This window comes from Pristiophorus japonicus, chromosome 9 (genome assembly GCF_044704955.1).
Source record: "Pristiophorus japonicus isolate sPriJap1 chromosome 9, sPriJap1.hap1, whole genome shotgun sequence".
In the NCBI taxonomy this organism is placed as follows: domain Eukaryota; kingdom Metazoa; phylum Chordata; class Chondrichthyes; family Pristiophoridae; genus Pristiophorus; species Pristiophorus japonicus.
In genome coordinates this window covers 95,078,208-95,095,933 of record NC_091985.1, presented here as the reverse complement: position 1 = coordinate 95,095,933, position 17,726 = coordinate 95,078,208, and the positions used below count along the sequence as shown (strand labels likewise).

At 45.3% G+C, this 17,726-nt stretch overlaps 1 protein-coding gene across 1 annotated transcript in view; it reads right to left on the bottom strand.

The window, feature by feature from the left end:
* The window catches only part of ccdc85a (coiled-coil domain containing 85A), a 1,034,329-nt gene that overhangs the window by 399,305 nt on the left and 617,298 nt on the right, over positions 1 to 17,726 (bottom strand). The window contains exon 2 of the mRNA XM_070888726.1: positions 13,535 to 13,611. Within this exon, the coding sequence (XP_070744827.1) occupies positions 13,535 to 13,611 (77 nt within the window). The remainder of the gene's footprint in view (positions 1 to 13,534; positions 13,612 to 17,726) is intronic.

The following is a 17,726-nucleotide window of genomic DNA, read 5'->3' as shown; positions in this document are numbered from 1 at the left end:
CCAAGGCAAAGAACAAAAAGGGCCACTGTACAGCAAAATTCTAAAAGGACAAAGGGTGTTAATAAAACAAGCCTGAAGGCTTTGTGTCTTAATGCAAGGAGTATCCGCAATAAGGTGGATGAATTAATTGTGCAAATAGATGTTAACAAATATGATGTGATTGGGATTACGGAGACGTGGCTCCAGGATGATCAGGGCTGGGAACTCAACATTCAGGGGTATTCAACATTCAGGAAGGATAGAATAAAAGGAAAAGGAGGTGGGGTAGCATTGCTGGTTAAAGAGGAGATTAATGCAATAGTTAGGAAAGACATTAGCTTGGATGATGTGGAATCTATATGGGTAGAGCTGCAGAACACCAAAGGGCAAAAAACGTTAGTAGGAGTTGTGTACAGACCTCCAAACAGTAATAGGGATGTTGGGGAGGGCATCAAACAGGAAATTAGGGGTGCATGCAATAAAGGTGTAGCAGTTATAATGGGTGACTTTAATATGCACATAGATTGGGCTAGCCAAACTGGAAGCAATACGGTGGAGGAGGATTTCCTGGAGTGCATAAGGGATGGTTTTCTAGACCAATATGTTGAGGAACCAACTAGGGGGGAGGCCATCTTAGACTGGGTGTTGTGTAATGAGAGAGGATTAATTAGCAATCTCATTGTGCGAGGCCCCTTGGGGAAGAGTGACCATAATATGGTGGAATTCTGCATTAGGATGGAGAATGAAACAGTAATTTCAGAGACCATGGTCCAGAACTTAAAGAAGGGTAACTTTGAAGGTATGAGGCGTGAATTGGCTAGGATAGATTGGCGAATGATACTTAGGGGGTTGACTGTGGATGGGCAATGGCAGACATTTAGAGACCGCATGGATGAATTACAACAATTGTACATTCCTGTCTGGCGTAAAAATAAAAAAGGGAAGGTGGCTCAACCGTGGCTATCTAGGGAAATCAGGGATAGTATTAAAGCCAAGGAAGTGGCATACAAATTGGCCAGAAATAGCAGCGAACCTGGGGACTGGGAGAAATTTAGAACTCAGCAGAGGAGGACAAAGGGTTTGATTAGGGCAGGGAAAATGGAGTACGAGAAGAAGCTTGCAGGGAACATTAAGGCGGATTGCAAAAGTTTCTATAGGTATGTAAAGAGAAAAAGGTTGGTGAAGACAAACGTAGGTCCCCTGCAGTCAGAATCAGGGGAAGTCATAACGGGGAACAAAGAAATGGCAGACCAATTGAACAAGTACTTTGGTTCGGTATTCACTAAGGAGGATACAAACAACCTTCCGGATATAAAAGGGGTCAGAGGGTCTAGTAAGGAGGGGGAACTGAGGGAAATCTTTATTAGTCGGGAAATTGTGTTGGGGAAATTGATGGGATTGAAGGCCGATAAATCCCCAGGGCCTGATGGACTGCATCCTAGAGTACTTAAGGAGGTGGCCTTGGAAATAGCGGATGCATTGACAGTCATTTTCCAACATTCCATTGACTCTGGATCAGTTCCTATGGAGTGGAGGGTAGCCAATGTAACCCCACTTTTTAAAAAAGGAGGGAGAGAGAAAACAGGGAATTATAGACCGGTCAGCCTGACCTCAGTCGTGGGTAAAATGATGGAATCAATTATTAAGGATGTCATAGCAGTGCATCTGGAAAATGGTGACATGATAGGTCCAAGTCAGCATGGATTTGTGAAAGGGAAATCATGCTTGACAAATCTTCTGGAATTTTTTGAGGATGTTTCCAGTAAAGTGGACAAAGGAGAACCAGTTGATGTGGTATATTTGGACTTTCAGAAGGCTTTCGACAAGGTCCCACACAAGAGATTAATGTGCAAAGTTAAAGCACATGGGATTGGGGGTAGTGTGCTGACGTGGATTGAGAACTGGTTGTCAGACAGGAAGCAAAGAGTAGGAGTAAACGGGTACTTTTCAGAATGGCAGGCAGTGACTAGTGGAGTGCCGCAAGGTTCTGTGCTGGGGCCCCAGCTGTTTACATTGTACATTAATGATTTAGACGAGGGGATTAAATGCAGTATCTCCAAATTTGCGGATGATACTAAGTTGGGTGGCAGTGTGAGCTGCGAGGAGGATGCTATTAGGCTGCAGAGTGACTTGGATAGGTTAGGTGAGTGGGCAAATGCATGGCAGATGAAGTATAATGTGGATAAATGTGAGGTTATCCACTTTGGTGGTAAAAACAGAGAGACAGACTATTATCTGAATGGTGACAGATTAGGAAAAGGGAAGGTGCAACGAGACCTGGGTGTCATGGTACATCAGTCATTGAAGGTTAGCATGCAGGTACAGCAGGCGGTTAAGAAAGCAAATGGCATGTTGGCCTTCATAGCGAGGGGATTTGAATACAGGGGCAGGGAGGTGTTGCTACAGTTGTACAGGGCCTTGGTGAGGCCACACCTGGAGTATTGTGTACAGTTTTGGTCTCCTAACTTGAGGAAGGACATTCTTGCTATTGAGGGAGTGCAGCGAAGGTTCACCAGACTGATTCCCGGGATGGCGGGACTGACCTATCAAGAAAGATTGGATCACCTGGGCTTGTATTCACTGGAGTTCAGAAGAATGAGAGGGGACCTCATAGAAACGTTGAAAATTCTGATGGGTTTAGACAGGTTAGATGCAGAAAGAATGTTCCCAATGTTGGGGAAGTCCAGAACCAGGGGTCACAGTCTGAGGATAAGGGGTAAGCCATTTAGGACCGAGATGAGGAGAAACTTCTTCACCCAGAGAGTGGTGAACCTGTGGAATTCTCTACCACAGAAAGTAGTTGAGGCCAATTCACTAAATATATTCAAAAGGGAGTTAGATGAAGTCCTTACTACTCGGGGGATCAAGGGTTATGGCGAGAAAGCAGGAAGGGGGTACTGAAGTTTCATGTTCAGCCATGAACTCATTGAATGGCGGTGCAGGCTAGAAGGGCTGAATGGCCTGCTCCTGCACCTATTTTCTATGTTTCTATGTTTCTATGTTTCCTCCTCCTCTCCCTCCCTGTCCCTCCTCCTCTCCCTCCCCTCCTCCTCCTCTCCCTCCCTCCCCTCTCCCTCCTCTCCCTCCCTCCCTCCCTCCCCCTCCTCTCCCTCCCTCCCCCTCCTCCTCCTCCCCCTCCTCCTCCTCTCCCTCCCTCCCCCTCCCCCTCCCTCCTCTCCCCCTGCCTCCCTCCTCTCCCCCTCCCTCCCTCTCTCCTCTCCCCTCCCCCCACCCTCCCTCTCTCCCCCTCCCCCAACTTTCCCCCCACCCCTCGCTGTCAGAAACACAGAGACACTGACAGAGACAGAGAGAGAGAGAGACTGACAGAGAGAGACAGAATGCGGGCGGGGGGGGTGGGGGGGGGGCATTCCTGCATGCTGTTGGAGGGCTCCCGGTGCTGCAGTAGGTGAGTAGAAATATTTTTTTATTTATTGATTGATTTTTTAAAATATTTTATTTTTACATTTTTTTTGATTGATTTATTGGTTGATTTATTTATCATTTATTATTGATGATGGCTCTTTATTTGTAAAAGTGAAGTGTTTAATGTTTGTAAACTTCCTCCCGCACCCCCTCCCCTCATCTCTCGTTCCCTACACCTGATTTATAAGTGTAGGCAAGGTTTTTCTGAGCGTACAAAAATCTACACTTATTCCATTCTAAGTTAGTTTGGAGTAAGTTTTCGCTGCCTAAACTTGCAAAACAGGCGTAAGTGGCTGGATACGCCCCTTTTTGAAAATAAAAATCTGTTCTAAAATTAAACTATTCTAACTCACTAGAACTGGAGCAAACTAAATGGCGAGAATTGCAATTTCTAAGATGCTCCATTCTAAACTAATTGCTCCAAAAAAATAGGAACAACTTAGGCCGAATTGAACCCATGGGACCCAAGTTTCAACTGGATTTGCTTCTATTTTTTTGGTGCAACTAGTTTTTTTTGGAGTATCCTAGAAATTGCAATTCTCCACATTTAGTTTGCTCCAGTTTCGTTATAGTTCAGTTTTTTTTTCAAAAGGGGGAGTGTCCAGCCACTTACGCCTGTTTTGCAAGTTTGAACTGTGAAAAGTTACTCCAAACTAAATTAGAACAGAGTAAGTGTCCACTTTTGTACGCCAGGAAAAACTTTGTGTCGCGTTAAGAAATCAGCGCAGCCAGCCAGAGATGGGGACGGGCAGGGGAAAGGGAAGAGAGAGCACTAAACACTTTCACTTTTAAAAATAAAGAACCATCATCAATAATAAATGATAAATCAATCAATCAATAAATAATAAATAAAAAATAAAAAATAAAAAAATAAAAAATCAATCAATAAATCAATAAATAAATTTAAAAAGTCCCTACCTCACCTACTGCAGCACGCAGCGCCTATCCCTTCAGCCAGGGGCTGGAAAGCGCTCACCCAGCAGTAAAGTAAATCACACAGCAACATTTCTTTGGCCGTTTAAAGATGGCCGATTGCCAATGTTTCTGTGCCATTGCGCATGTGCGCATGCTCCAATGCGCATGCACAACACTGCCAGCACACAGACACGCTGGGCTCTAGCCCCGCCCCCATGCTGGCTGTGTAGACACAGCACATCGATAGCTCCACCCCCCCCGTAGCTCAAGCTGCGCTGTGCCAACTGGAATGGAGGCCTGCAGACAGTTCAGAATAGCGAGGTATTTTTTAGGCGCACTTTTAATTCTAAAACATCGGCGCAAGTCTCGGAGGTGCATTGTTCTACTGAACAGTTCAAACTTGGGCCCATAGATTGGAGAAATTTACCCTCTTTAGAGCTGGCACTAAAGTATCATCAAACTGCCCTCAAATATTTCTGCTCTCCAATGAAACCGCATGCACATGAAAAACTGTAATTGAAAAATAATTGCAATATTCACAAATAAACCTGTAACAGCTCAGTTTTTGTCCACTCAGGTTTTTAAATTTAGTTTCCACATGCCATTGTGGCTGGAGTGTAATGACCAACTGGGAACTTTGAATTGGGCAGAGATTGCCTTGGTTGGATCTCCATCCATTGATCCTTAGGACAGCTTTCTCGTGACCTAAATTGCTTTTCTGCAAAATGTGCAGGGGTTTCATTTTAATAGTAAAATCAATGTTGATAAGACGGAAATCAGCGCAGGCATGATCTGAGATAACAAGACTTTAATGTTTATAATGAAGCTATGCTTATTAAATTTCTCCAACCTATGTTTCCATTGAATAAGTATCTATAACACCAAATAAATCCATCACCATTTAGTGGGAAAGTGATTGATGAAACATCAAGGGGTGAGAAATTCAGCCGCGCCTCATTTGGGGCGGTAACCAAGGTGGAGTGGTAATTTTAGCGCCTTGAAAAAATTTGCGCCCTCCTCCCAGAAATTCAACAGAATCAGGTGAAGTGCTGGCAGGGTCGCTAAATCAGCCATTGGACACTGCAGCTGGGGTGACAATAATGAAAGTTTGGTCGGTAAACTGGGCAGATCCATTGCACATACACGGAACTCCGAATCAGACCCTGGGAACAGCCGACAAAGGCACGGCAAGTTAAGTATAAGCATGAGCAGTTCAAAACTCTCACTCAGGAGGATGGATGCGGAGTCAGGTCGACAACGTGTGCACCGCTTCTCGGTCGAGGCCCTTGAGGCGCTCCTGGAGGCCATGGAACAGCGCCAAGATGCCCTGCTGCCTGGAGGGGGACGAAGGCCATCCCCTGGAAGCTGTGGCAGGAGGTCACACAGCACGTCTCTGCCCGTGACATGGTGCATAGGACCGCGACTCATTGTCAGAAAAAATTCAATGACCCGACTAGAGTCCTCAGGGTGAGTACCCCTTACAATGCCTTCATATAAGCCTCACTGCTCGACACTGCCCACACCTTCTCTATGTTTTCCAGGCCATGCTCCTCATTGCTGTACACACCCTGAAAGCTCTCTATTGCCTCCCCAGACATACGCCGCCCATCCAAGCGTCTCTTATCGTCGAGCTCCTGATTCATCCTGAGGATACCAACAAGACCTTTTAATTCTCCATGTGCAGTTACAGGCCTTCAGCATCATACTTACTTGTACCACCTTGTGCCCAAGCCCCACCTTTTCCACATCCACTGAGCTGCCACACAGGTTGAGATGCAGACATTCACACTTCGTGACATTAGTAGCGACTCACTTACTACAGACAGATGTTGCACACCAATAGCTACAGATCCACAAACAACATCTTGTTTTGCTCATTGCAGGCCAAGCTCGCCCACAACAGGCGAAAGCAGGGGCGGATGGGAGGAGGGGAGCCAGACCTCCAGGACCTCACGGTCACTGAGGAGCGAGTATCTACCCTCATGGGCCCAGCAGTCGGACCGGTGGCAGCCAGCGAGGCAGAGGCCCCACAGGACACTGACGGTTTGTCAATGAGATGTCCGTTTTCTGTGACATCCCTCACCCTTCATCCCACATGCCTTACAACATGTATCTGCAAAATAACGATGCCCCCTCCTTCTTGCTTTCCTGCAACCTCTCCAACTGCTACCCACACTTGTGTTGCTTTGTGCTTGCAGATGATGAACCAAATGTGCCGCAGCCTGTCCATCATCCAGTATCCTCACACGAGGGTGAGGATGAGGAGGATGTCGGGACATGTGTGGCCACCGACCGGGACTTGACCCCAGTGCCCGCGAGTGGGGACATCAGCTCGGTGGAGGACACCAGCAACTTCCGGGGCTTCCCAGATGCTGCAAAGCGCAGCGCAAGGGGAAGCTCGGGGCCCAACTCTCTGGAGGGTAAGTCAGCCCAGGAGTCCTGCTAAGACTCAGGCAGATGAGGACCTCGATTGGGAGGCTCTGAACAGGGAGTCATCGCAGATGCACCGTGAGATGATGGGTAGCTTGGGGACTGAGCCGCAGAGTATGGCTGCACTTGGTGTGAATGTGGCGGAGGCCATCTCCATCATGGACCGCGCCTCTCAGTTGTCCACTGAGACCATCCTTGCCTGTCTACACCAGCAAACTGCCTCAACAAGTGACGGTTGAGTCCCAGAGGTGATAATGCATGCCATGGTTGACATGGCCGCAGCCATGACATCACAGGCCGAAGCCAATCAAGTTCTTCATGATGTCATGCAACCACCGGTTGCTGGCATGTACTCTCAGACTGCAGCGGTTCAAGTGCAGACTGCAGCGTTTCAGGCGCTCCCTGCTTCCTTCAGTCTCAGAGTGATGCCATGCAAGCGGAGTCTGCCGCTATCCTCTCTCTCTTCCCCACAGTCGGACGGGGAACAGACGGTGATGCAGCAGGTCAGCAATCTGTGGGGGCACATATTGCTCCTGATGCTCTGGCACTGCCCCGGAGGAGTGGCAGTGTGCCGTGGGAAATGGAAGGTGCTGTCCTTCCTCATGATGACAGCATTCCGGCTCTCGCCACTGCCAGTCCGCCTCTGCACCCACCATGGCCTGCACCCCGGCCATCAAACCCTGCTGCCGCCCATCCTGAGGCTGTGCAGTCAGCAGTCAGGCCTTCCATGCCCACAGCTGCTCGAGGGCATCCTCCGAGGCCATCTGACCTGCATTCCTCAGACACACAGCAGCCCTCAAGCGGCCTTGCTGCAGGCACTGAGGACAAGCAGTAGGTGAGGGAGGGGGTGAGGCAGAGGGGTGAGAAATGCCAATGGAAAACACATTGATTAAAGGTGACCCCACAGGTCCCATTTACGTCATGGTGGACATGTTATTCATATGTTGTATAATTTGAAGGGGCAGGTGCTCCATTTTGTTTCATTTGAGGAGGTGGGGTTTTTAAGATTGTTGGAGGAATGTGTTGTAATTAAAATGTAAGTGATCGTTTCCTTCAGCCTCTGATGCATAACTGTTGACTTATTACGGAGGTGTGGCCTTATCGTGGCACAATATGCTGTCATTATTAGCTGCATCCCTCAACTCCCTTCATTTAAGCAAAGTGCTCCTTTATGAGCTGCCGCAGAATAGCCCTGCCGCCGCCAACATTGGCAGGCTGCCTCCTCCGTGGCTGCTGCTGGTCGTCGTTATCTTGCTGGACATTCAGGGTGTCGGCAGGCTCCAGTTCCTCCTCCTCCTCCTCCTCCTGAGGTGGGCCTGTGATCCCCACTGGCAAGGCCTGGCCCCTCATGATGGCCAAGTTGTGCAATATGCAGCACATCACAATGAGACCTGTTGAGGGGAGTATTGAAGGCTGCCTCCAGAGCGGTCCAGGCATCGGAATTGTGGCATGGCTCTCATTGCTCCTCCAGCTCTGTGGTAGGGTTGTGCGGGGGGGGAAGGGGGAGGGCCGAGGGGGCCATTAGCCAGATGTCCAGGTCATATCCCTTGTCCCCGAGCAGTCAACCTCAGCCTTGCCATGGTGGCTGAAACAGTCGAGGCACAGTGCTCTCCCGCAGGATAAAGACATCATGTACATTTCCAGGATAGCGAGCATTGACTGCGAGGATGTGTTACATGTAGTCACACAACAGCTGCACATTTATCCCTTTCTGCTTCTGAAACCTCTGCATTCTGGAATGATGCTCGCAAGGCCACGTGCGTGCAGTCAATTGCTCCTTGCAACCTCAGGAATCCCGCATGCACGCTCATCCTGTTTCTCCCTGGTCATCGGGAAGGTAATGATGTCCATTCAGTGTCTGTCGAGAGCCTGTGTGATGTCCCGGATGCAGTAATGTGCTGCGAATTGTGAGACACTGCATATGTCCCCTGATGCAGCCTAGAAGGAGCCGGAGGCATAGAAGGCGAGTGCCACTGTGACCTTCACTGTGACGGGCAGCGCAGTCCTGGTGCTGATGTGAGGCTGCAGGTCTGCCTGCAGGAGATGGCATATCTCTGTAACGACCTCCTTTACACAACCTTTTGACATACTGCTCCTTGGGCAGGTCCAGGTATGAGCATTGCCCGTAAAGCCGTCGGGGGTAAGGCCTCCTGCCCGACATCTAGGGGCGCTCCTCCTGCGGCCTGTAGAATGCGACGCTGGCGAACTAGTAATGCTCCCATTAAAATTTTAGAAATTATTTTCTCTCAAGCTGAACTAGTATGTCTGTCTGCCGCTGCAAACTCGGAGATTCACCACCGTGCTGTGTGTAAACATTGCACTGGCTGTGACCTCCAAGGGAAGCATTTCCTAATCCCTTTAAATAACCATCAGTTAACGACTCTGCATGCCTGTACCGACTGTTTTTTCAGATGTTGTACTTGGCGGCCGCTAAATGAGGCGACCGCACCTAATTTGCCGACCGGCGTGCATGCGTGGGCGTTGCACCGGGACTGACGTCAGAATCGCACCGATTGTCAGCAGGCGCTACTGGTTTGCATCCTCGGTGAATCTCTAATGAATTTTTGGTTGGGGCGCTAAAAACTGCGCTCCCGGTTGGTAACCTCTTACACTCCATTTAACGCCCTCTCTGGCTGCTAACTGAGGCATTAGGCAACCAAAAATCCAGTGCTCACAATCTTCGCCACATGGGCAGTAATCTGGTGGAGATTATCATATCATTTGGGTTTCCATCATATCATTCGTGACACTTTAACATGTCAGTATATATGAACGTGAGCTTTAACTTTAGGTTTGTGGTGGTTGAATGTTTCAGTGTTGGTTTTTATCTGGCAGTTAGCGTAATTTTGAAATGTTTTTGTTCCAGATTATTAGCAGCAAGATTTATAATTGTTGCAATCAAAATTCTGGATATGGACAGTCCAATAGGTATTCCATTCTTCTGGTGCTATTCCAGTTGTTTGTGATTAAATCAACCTGCATATTCCAGGGTAGTTGTGTTGTACGATTGATTTGTAAGTTCCTTTTTCGAAATGGTAAAATAACAGTTGCAGTTTGTAGTAGCAGTAATAATGTTAGCACTCCTTCAGTGTAGGCCTATGTGTGAAGTTTGGAAAGAGTGGTTCTGTGTGTGCTTGGCATGCAGCCGCATTCTTGGTTTAACAGAGTGAGAATAATCCTTTTGTGGCATGTATAATTTGCCCATCTTCTTGATATAGTGACATTAACAGCTAACAGGCAGATTTCCCAAGGCTATTAATCTTTTTGCTTATCTGCTCTCATGTCTTCTGACTGTTTGATACAGCATTTCGAGTGTCCATCACCTACTGCCAAGCAGAGTGCATAGTTCTTCTTTGGGAAGGGTGTTCTGTGATCTGAAACAGTGGAACATTCCTTTGCTGCACTTCATGGATAAGAGTTTACAAAGCAGCATCTGCAAATGGAGGTGCTCTCTGCATCGACCAGCTATTTCCATTATTTTCCCCAGCAACAATCAAGCATCACCTTTAAATAGTTGATTTAAGAGTTGCAGCTGTGTGGTATTTCTCGCCAATCTGACAGTGAACTTCCCCCAACAGGCGGAATCTGGTGAATACATACAAGACTGATCTTGGACAATGCTGCGAAGTTGCCCCAGCGCTTTGTCAGCAGTTACCAAGCTCCCTACTATCCAGTTCCATCACTGCCTTTGGGCCCTGACAGTGATTCTAAATTCGGCCTGAGCAGGGAAGCCATCATGTCTTTCCTGACAGATGAATGCCAGCGTGAAGAGGATTGGGAAGCTGAAGTGTCTCTCCAGGTATGTTTTTAAAATTTCTGTTGTGGGGCAAGGAGGGGCATGTACGCTCCTCCAGGCTTCACTCAAAGTTTAGGTCGCCCAACCCAAACTCGCCTCATTCTGTACCACAAGACCCCCTCCCCCCAGGAACCCTCTACCCCCTCACTTACCCAAGTCCCGGCAGCCAACCAAAGGCCACCCAATTTTCCAGAGGTCGACAGCTGTTTCCTGCCCATTTCCCACCCGGAAAGTGTGAAATGATTAATTTTGGTAGGAAGAATGAGGAGAGGCAATATAAACTAAATGGTACAATTCTAAGGGCATGCAGGAGCAGTGAGACCGAGGGGTACACCCACACTAGTCATTGCAGCTGCCAGGACAAGGTGAAGAGGTGGTTAAAAAGGCGTACTGGATCCTTGGCTTTATAAACTGAGGTATAGAGTACAAAAGCAAGGACCTTTGTAAAACACTTGTTAGGTCCCAGCTGGAGTATTCTGTCCAATTCTGGGCACCGGACTTTAGGAAGGATGTCAAGCCTTTAGAGAGTGTGCAGACGAGATTTACTAGAATGGTACCAGGGATACGGGACTTCAATTATTTGTAGAGACTATAGAAGCTGGGGTTGTTCTCCTTAGAACAGAGAAGGTTAAAGGGAGATTTAATAGAGGTGTTCAAAATCTTGAAGGGTTTTGACAAGGTAAATAAGGATAAACTCTTTCCCGTGGAAGAAAGATCAGTAATCAGAGGGTGCAGATTGAAGGTAATTGGCAAAAGAATCAGAGGCAACATGAGAAACAACATTTGTGCAGCAAGTTATTATGATCTGGAATACACAGACTGAAAGGTAGTGGAAGCACCTTTCAATAATAACTTTCAAAAGGGAATTGGATAAATACTTGAAAAGGAAACAAATGTTGGACTATGGGGAAAAAACAGGGGAGTGGGACTAATTCGATTGCTCTTTCAAAGAGCCGGAACAGACACAGTGAGCTCTATAATTCTATGATTTTCAACTGTAAAACACGTACAGATATTTGGAGTCCAGGACAATAATATGAATCTTCCCTTTAAGTTCTGGATGCAGTTGTGCTTTGTACAGATAGTTCCAACACTGCCATTAGCAGACTGCAAGTTATGTTGCAATAATTTCTTCTACAATAAATACTTTTTTCTTGTCATTACTAAATCATAAAATGGTTACAGCGCAGAAGGAGACCATTTGGCCCATCGAGCCCATGCTGGCTCTCTGCAAGAGCACTTCAGTTAGTCCCACTTCCCCGCCCTTTCCCCGTAGATCCTGCAAGTTTTTTTTCTTCAGGTACCCATCCAATTCCCTTTTGAAAGCCACGATTCAGTCTGCCCCCACCACTCTTTCAGGCAGTGCATTCCAGATCCTTACCAAGATGGTGATTTGCACTAAACACAGGCTAAACCAATGTTTCAGCTTTAGACTCAATCTTGGCCACCTCGGAGGCTCTTTAGCACCTGAAGTATCTGGGGGAAAAATTGCCCCTTGGTATCATAGCTTTCAAAGCCCCGGTTCTATGTACTTTCAGACCACCAGTTTAGCTCAGTTGGGTATAAACTTTAGTAAAGATTCACTTTACGGCAATTGAGTATCCAGCTATTGAGCATTCAGCAAGTAGACTGAAGTTTTAATACTCAAAGCATTTTGCATTTGTCACAAGAAAACCTTGGAGAGCAATTTCACACTTATAAATATGATCTATCTCGTTTCATTTTCATGCACAATCAGGATCGCATGTATGTTTAAATTAATCTTTCCATTAATCTGTATTCATCTCAAGCTATGAATAAACTTGATGTCCTGGTTTAGAAATGATCAACCAATGAAATAGCAACATTAAGAACATCCCTTCCAAAATTCCACGCCCATAAAATTCAAACAAGACAAATTAGGCAAATAAGAAATATATATAGGCTGGGAATTTCCTCAGAGCTGCTCTCGCACTGCTGCTGTAACTTCAATGGAAGTGTGGTTGAAATGGTTTCTCCATTGCACTTCCAGTGAAGTTACGGTGGTGGAGCAGGTGCAGGTCCAAGGAAATTCCTGGCCATAAATGTGAATAGTGCTTAATAGTGGCACAGGTGTCAGCCGTGTCTCAGTGGGTAGCATTTTCGCCTCCGAGTCAGAAGTTCATGGGTTAAAGTCCCACTCCAGAGACTAAAGCACAAAATCTAGGCTTTCACTTCTGTGCAGTACTGAGGGACTGCTGCACTATCGGAAGTGGCGTCTTTCAGATGAGATATTAAATCGAGGCCCCATCTGCCCACTCAGGCGGACACAAAAAATCATATGGCACTATTTGAAGAAGAGCAGGGGAGTTCTCCCTTATGTCCTGGCCAATATTTATCCCTCAACTAACATCACTAAAATAGATTTTCTGGTCATTATCTCATTGCTATGTACAAATTGGCTGCCATGTTTCCTATATTACAACAGTGACTACACTTCAAAAGTACTTAATTGGCTGTAAAGCACTTTATGATAGCCTGAGATTGTGAAAGGCGCTATATAAATGCAAGTCTTTCTTTCTTTCATTGCCTAGCTTCAAGAGCCACATTATGCAGGGCAGGGGGATCACAGGTGGCCTTAGGGTTACAGTTTTCAAGCTCCTACTCTATCTGATAGTGTCAACAGCCTATTACCTGCACAAATATGACAATGTTGTTTCTGGAATTGTTTTCAAAGTTAAATCGTTTTGTATTAAAGCCAACCACAGCGGGTAGTCTAGAGTAGATACTGAAAATGTCATGAAGCAAGTTCCTCAAACTGTTCTAGCAATACAGTTAACACACAAACCTTCCCCAAGATGGTTGTAGGCACTAAATGTGTTCTGTACCATTGAGTTCTGATAGTTTAGAAAAATGTCCCTAAATGGGACAACCGTTAAAGAATACCGTCACTTTCACTTACTATCCCCAGTTGCTAAGAAGTACTAAAAGCTTGTCACTTTCCAGATGGAATGAACAAAGACATGGACCCACCTGGGGTAACATTCGGTTTTCTTCCTCTAGCTGCTTCACTCTAGTCTCCAGTTGTTTAACATAGGTAAGTGCTGGCTCTGAAACAAAGAGTAAATGGTCACATTTCATTAATTCAGTCGAGCACTCAGATGACAACCGTTTCCTTTCAGCATCTTCCAAAAAAATTTAAATTCCAAGATCACACAGCATTGATAAGCACCTGATCATGATCAAGACAGCTGGTGTCACTGGAGTTCACATCAATCTTTAAATACTTTTAAATCAATCGAACTAATGACTGCGCTGAATCTCACAGTAATTGCAAAGTTCAGATACAATGTGGATTTTTAAACCTTCATTGTAGCCCTGGCAACCCAAAAGATATATGCTGAAGAAGGAAAAATGTCAAATTCAACTAAGGATATCATTCATGAAAATTACTAAATAAGTGTCCCAAATCCTTCAACAATGCCTGAGCAAAATTACATGACTTGCATAAATCTTTGATCTTCACGTTTAGCGCTCAAAATAACCGTCTCATTCGATTAGTTGTATCGCTGTGTTTAACTGAAAACTAGATTTGCATGTAATAGGTTTTTGATAAGCTATTTTTCAAGACTGTACAGGTATTAACTGGCTATAGTCACATACTGTAGAACACAAAAAGTAAGTTAAGTAGTTACAGGTAAGGCAGATCATACAGAGCATCAGCAATTCACACCTACAAATTACACTCAAAGATTTTGCAGAATGAATTGCTGGAATACATCAGTTATTTTTGAATTTGAAAAAAATGGTTAAATTGGAATAGTGGCCTATACTATGGAATAATGTATAACTACAAGCAAATTGCAAGGCTATAACCTAATCAGGGGTGTAAGGTGATGTTTGAAACTTCCATATAAAAGATGACATATATCCTTGACTTTATCCTCTCACAACTGTTTTTTTAATTTTCTCTATTCTTTGTCTAATTTCTATGGAAAAAAGTCTGCAAGCTACATGAGAAGCAAAGGAAAGGAAAGACAACAACCAATAGTAGCTAGACCTTGCATGACACGCAGCAACACAAGTTCTTCAAATATTCTCAAAACTGCTCCAAAAACAGTTGATAAACATATATCCTGGCACTCTCCTCCCAAGGCTGGATATATAGTTGTTTCTATTTCCAGCCACAAATATCCTAGTATTTTCTCTCTGAAGGAATGTTTATAGACAAGGCAATCATCACTGAAAGCAGCTGAAGTAGGCCAGATGCTTGAGATTCAAACATAATGAGCATGTCATTTGTTGTAACTAACGCAGAAGATGAAATCAAGCGCAAATTGTGGAAGAAAGAGCCCAGGCAATCACAACAGGAGCATGCACCTGTGAGCAGTAACATATTTTCTTCCCAATGGAAATGTAGTTGACCTCGCTGGACTTTACACAAATCATGAGAGTCTATATTAGCTGATATAGCTCAACACTCATATAATAATCGTATAATGATTCTTTGTTGTAATTTTTTCTACTTTAGATAGATATGGTAGGTGTGATTTAAAAAACACTTTCCCTTGGCTGTAGCTGGAAAGCAATCTCTTTGGTCTGTGGCAAGATGCTTACAAAGAACAACTGGAGTACGGAGTTGTTTAATTGACAAATTAGGTAGAATATGTGCAAATCAGATTATATATTGTTGAAGCATTAACAGATGCAGAGCCTGGATGAGGTCTAATCATTTGTTGATCACTTGAGTCTATGCATTGGATGCTCCACTGTATCTTTGAACTTGGTTGACTGATAGCGTTTTATTCAGAAGCCTGTGAACTGGGATAAATATCACAGGCTTTTCTCAATATTTTTAGCTCAGTTTGTTTGTGAAGTTGAATTCTATGAGGTTGATCGAGCATCGTGTCACCCACATAAGACATTGAATCTGCAAGTCTGTGAAATATTTTCATTCACCTGTTTTGTAGATTATTGAACTGTACAGGAAATATCTTCAAGAGAATTTTAGTTCTTCTGATGTGATTGTATCTTTATTTTTTATGTAATGTACCATCACTAACGTGTATCATTCTGCTGCTGTATATGAACTTATATACATCTGATTAATAAATCTGCCTGAATGCAACAGTTTGATAGTTTATTCTTTGTTGCCTTTCAAGTAGACAATAGAATGTGATGGGCCTTCCACGAGATCTTTGGTACAATATACCATAGTTAAATTGTTAGTAATCAAGCCAGCGGTACAAGTGTTAGTTGAATGGAGTCTCGGTCTATTTATAGAAACCATGGCCGAGATTTTTCCCACTGGGTTGGGAGAGCGGCGGATAACTTTGGCTGCAGATTGGAACCCCGCTCCCATTTGCAGCCCATTCGGTTTGATTTTACCTTGATTGGGCTTGTTAAGCTCGCCCTGCGAAGTTCCCGGCCAATTACAAGGAAGCGGGGCTGTGACGAGCCAGTTTCCTTAATGGGACCATGTTCACATTCATTTTGACACTTGTGCTGTCAGTGTTCTGCAGCACTGAGTTACTGCAAACACTGGCAAGCACTGCACAAAGCTGCACTGCTGCACTGCTGCACCCAGGCTCTCCCATGACACCCTCCAGATGTGTATGGAGGGAGTCACAACACGAAGGGAGGTTCTCCTCCCTTCCAATGGGCGGAAGAGACCTCCGCAGGGCACCAACACAGCCTGGTTGCAAATTGTACAGGAGGGCACAAGCAGGGATGTTGTCAGGAAGACCAGGCTGCAGTGGCACAAACCTTTCGATGATCTCAGTAGATCACAAAACATTACTGCGAAGCCACACTCAACCTCATCCTGCTGTGCCACTCATTGCATCCCCATCACTCTGCCTTTCCTACCCTACTCCTGCACATCCTTACTCACACCAACTTACCTTGCACCTCACCCATCCCTTTCTTTCTATCTACATTATCACTTCCTCATCTCACTAGCCATCCCTCACACTCACCCTCATCCTTGTCCAATCATACTAACTAACAACACACAAGGTTAGACACTTGGATCTTTTAGCCAATGTCCATGTAGAGTTTCTGGTAATGTGTTGTCAAACATTGAAATCTTTATTTTGAACACTTTGCCTTCTTGGACAGATTTGTGTGCACCTTTGGAAGTGGCTTAGTGAGTTGTAGTGAATGGTGAGACATAATGGTACCCCCCACAATGGCAACGAGTGTGAAAGGAATGACTTGGGCACAGTAGGGATGGTTTATGGTGCTGGTATGTGGTGGTGCCAACCTGGCACATCATGTGGCAGCCAGGGTGTAGAGCATCAAGTGAAATAAATCTGGCCATGGTGAGGCCATCCCTGGTCTGCTGGACAGCAATGTGGTCATATGCTGATGTCCTGTGTCCTGTGTCCTGTGCAGCATCAGGTGATTGCAGAGAAGGTTGGTGTTGTTGTTGGTGATGCTGGTTTTGGGGCTGATTGTGGTGCGATTCTGAGGACCAAGGTAAGATTTTATCAAGGGCACCGATGCTGCTGGAATAGATGGCAGGTGAAGTTGAGATGACAGAAACGCTCTGTCAATGGTGAGAGAGGTTGCTCCAAGGATGTGACACTGGATAGAGAGTTTACTCCAAACACTTCCAACGTTCCTAAAGCTGAAAAGTGAACTCCAATTCCCGAAGGCTCCAGCTTCTAACATTGGAAAGTGAACAGCTGTGAAATGGTAACTTTTTTACCGTTTTTGCAGCTGTCGCCTATTCAGAGCAATGGAGAATCATTGAAAACCCAACCGACTTACCTGACGTGATCCCCAAGCGCCATGAAAGTCGTCAAAAAGCTGGAAAAATGGTTAGTAGATGGTAAAATGCTGCTTAAATACCTTTAAACACCCTCTTAAATATTTCAATTGACTCACCTGCCACTTAGTGCCAGATCTGCAAAGCACAGGCAGAGCTGACACTTGGCAACGTACAAGGAGGCGGGTTCAGAGCGGGATACCGCCCCACTGCCAATCTTTTAGATTTTGACAGCAGACCCGCCTTCGAACCCGCCCTGAGCGCCAGCAAAATCCCGATACATTTTGCTGTTCTAAACTCAAGTTGAAAAGAGCTTGGAAATATCATTGTCAGTTATTAACCACATTTTAAATGGGCTAACACCTTTGCTAAAATAAGGGATAAAGCCATGCCAAAAGAACTTGATAAGTGTTCATATATTAATATTACCAACAGTAATTTCTAAACTTCAAG